The 3,592-nt window shown below is 42.7% G+C and overlaps 1 protein-coding gene across 1 annotated transcript; it reads right to left on the minus strand.

Annotated features, from left to right (window-relative positions):
• Positions 1–606: 606 nt before the first annotated feature.
• Positions 607–1,350, minus strand: NXPH2 (neurexophilin 2). The gene has a single exon (XM_065413722.1). The coding sequence runs from the start codon at positions 1,348–1,350 to the stop codon at positions 607–609; it is 744 nt and encodes a 247-aa protein (XP_065269794.1).
• Positions 1,351–3,592: the final 2,242 nt, after the last annotated feature.

Consider the following 3,592-nt stretch of genomic DNA (forward strand, 5'->3'; position numbering starts at 1 on the left):
GGAATTCAATTCTCTTTCATTTCTTTAATAGAAATAGCATTTTATTTAAATATTAGGACTCAATTCATCAAATCCTCTATGTGTGACAGTCCTGTTGACATCAGTTGAAGAGTTGTTGAAATTGAGTTTTGCATGTAGAGAGCTTGCAGGCCTGACCCAGTTGTCTTCCTCTTATTGTTTGTTGTTTGTATTTAGTTAGCACCTACAGTTCCCAATCAGGAATGTGACCCCAGGATGCGAGGTGCTTTACCAAGTAAAAGATCTCACTGCATCTGCTATCTAAAGCAGCCCTTTAAACCTGCCTCAGTAAAGATAACTTTCAAGATCAGTGTTTAGCACATGCATAATTTTGTTCCTCCTTGTCATGTTTTGCTAATATCTGATATTTCCCTTATTATTAACAACATAGCCAGAATGTAATTGTGTTAAATGAAAATGATTGTTACATAAACAGGTTGAATATTTATGAAACAGCACAAACATCTACAATTTTTGTAAAGACATATTTAACCTGATAGGGAAACACTGTCCTCTGCAGAAGATTAAAGGAAACTCATATTTATGACCAATGCTGTATTTCTACAGTTACTCAGAATATGAATTACATCATCCAGAGGACAAGTAGGGCGTCTCACTATGGTAATTATAATCAGGGCAGACCTTTTGCACCAGTTTGTAATCTACACTGTAAAAAGCAATGTAAATGCAGATAACTTTAAATGGTTTAGAACACAACCAAGAAACATGGCTTTGTGTCTGCTCTTGGTAGCAGATCTTTGAAGGGTCAAAATTGCACAAGGCAGTTTTCTTAGCCCGATCTGTTTTTTCATACTCAATTCGGCAGTTGAAGGACTTGGATTCCTTGGTCTCCAGTGTTGACTGTGGAGAAGATTCAAATTCCACCACCTTGGAAGGTGGCACCAGGCTTACAGAAACATTTCCAAGACCTGTTGAGTTATGTCGGAAATAAACACTGAAGGTTCCATTGCCATGATCAACAATTTTCCCTGTGATGAGGAGGTTTAGTTTAACAGTTTTGATGTTGGAATGGAAGTCGCCCCACCCAAACATTTTCTTGAATTTCCCAGTTTTTACTATTGGTCTGCGCTTAGTCCGTGCAAGAGATTCTTGAACCTCAGTGATGTTGGCTAACCAATCCCAAAAGTTTTCTATGCTGTCTGAGTATGACATCTGGCCATGTTTCAACACTGGAGATGGCTTAACAAATAGGCGTAAAGGGTTGATGATCCTGGAATGGACAACGTTGTTGACCAATGTCTCTGCAGCATCTTTGTCTTCCCAATCCAGCACGTCTGTGGCATGGACTATTTGTTTAGTGTCACAAAACATCTGTTTCAAAAGAGAAAAAGTGAAAATGAAAATGCGAAGATAATGGGGTGGTTATTAATATTTAATTGTACATAAATAGGGTCCAAGCCCTTACTTGCATGACTAGCCTTTATATGTAGTCCCATTCCAGAGGACTACTCTAATGAGTAAATACTACTGCTATGAATAAGGATTTCCAGGACTGGGGCTCAAAGGGAAAAGACCGATTTCCTAGCCTAAAGCGATTAGTGTCTTAGAGGTAGAGTGAAATGGCAAAGCAGAATTTTCTCTTATTATTTTCACTTGGAACACCCTGCCAACTAATCTGTCTAGTATCTCTTCCCCACCCTCTCCTTCAGACCCTGTTCTCTGAAGACTCTCTGTTCATAATGTCCATACATAACTCTTTCTTTTAGTTGTGCTGTACCTATTAATGCCTTTTATATTGATTCTGGGCCTAGTATCTTAACTTGTGCAAAACACTGTAGCAGGAAGAGGGCCTGAAACATAAGCCCTTGTATCAGAGGCCTAGTATGAGGCCTGAGACCTGGGCTAAAGTAGTGGTCAAAACTTTGCTGATATAAAGCAAAAACAGGCTGTGAGCTAGAGGCAGGCCCTGCTCACAGCATCTGTCAAGAACAGGGCTGATATTGCAAAAACACATATTCCTAAGAGGTGCTAGACACATAGCATTCATGCAAACACATTCCAGAAGGATGATACCAGAACACCTTGATACCAACACATTTCCTAAAGATAACAGGAACACATTGACCCATCCTAAAGATAAGGTCAGTGTGATGGATAGAGATGTACAAGGTGATGGGTGGTAACCGGCTATGTCAGAGGGTGTCAAATAACTGTCAGAGGGGCAGTATGTAACTTGTCTGTATTGATGTACAAAAGGGAGTGTCAGAGGAAGTGTCTTTGCTAGCCGAGGGATAGTGGAAAGTCCCGCCACTAAATGAGCTGCATCCATTGTCAAGGGCATACATTCATTGAGTGTACTTGTAGCAAGTAGGGATGTAAAACGTTAACCAGTTTACCGGTAAGACTAATGCTTTAGTCTTACTGGTTAACCCGCCTTAACCGCAAACCCTGGGCTGGCTGGATCGGCCTCAGCCGCTTAATTGGTTAACCATTCAAACGACATATTTTAACCGTTTAAATGGTTAATTTTTTTAATGGTATTTGCATCCCTAGTAGCAAGTATAAGGCACCAATACCGTGCTCGTCGACAATAAACCTGACCAAGTTCCTTCGCTATGAACTGAGTCTGTGGTTATTGGGCAGTTTGAGCAGAGCCTGCTGTACAGGCTATCTGGCCAGAGTCAGTAAAGCACGCAGAGAGAACACACACTCAGCCAACATCTGACCACAAACATCATGGAAAGTTAGCACTCGGCTCACAAAAAGACATGGGTATCTAACTGCCATTTTAGCTACCTAAATCCCAGAATGAGGCCAAGTGATTCACAAAATCCACACTCTCCTGCTACTGACCTAACTCGGCACCTAAATTTTTGCTGTAAACATTCTCTAGGCCAGGGGTAGGCAACTTATGGCACGCGTGCCGAAGGCGGCACGCGAGCTGATTTTCAGTGGCACTCACACTGCCCGGGTCCTGGCCACCAGTTGGCAGGGCCGCCCGGGGGGGGGAGGGGGCGCAAATGGGGCAATTTTCCCTAGGCCCTGGGCCCCACAGGGGCCCCCACGAGAATATAGTATTCTATAGTATTGCAATTTTTTTTAGGGAAGGGGCCCCTGAAATTGCTTTGCCCCAGGCCCCGTGAATCCTCTGGGCAGCCCTGCCAGTCGGGGGGGGGGGGGGGCCCTCTGCATTTTAATTTAATTTTACATGAAGCTTCTTAAACATTTTAAAAACTTTATTTACTTTATATACAACAATAGTTTAGTTATATATTATAGACTTATAGAAAGAGACCTTCTAAAAACCTTAAAATGTATTACTGGCACGTGAAACCTTAAATTAGAGTGAATAAATGAAGACTCGGCACACCACTTCTGAAAGGTTGCCAACCCCTGCTCTAGGCACCTACATTTCTGCCTGTTCACATGCATATTGCTGCCTCCCTCTAGGCGTCTGGATGCCTACGCCCTAAAGCGATGCACAAAGCAGGGGGAAGATAGGTGTTCCTCCACCTAACTTGCCTTCAGGGCTCAATTCAGTAAGTGTACTCAGACCTTGCCTACCAGATCGAGGCGAGCTCACACAACTCAGCTGGGTGTGAAGGAGGAGGAC

The sequence above is a fragment of the Emys orbicularis genome, chromosome 11 (genome assembly GCF_028017835.1).
Source record: "Emys orbicularis isolate rEmyOrb1 chromosome 11, rEmyOrb1.hap1, whole genome shotgun sequence".
Lineage (NCBI taxonomy): Eukaryota > Metazoa > Chordata > Testudines > Emydidae > Emys > Emys orbicularis.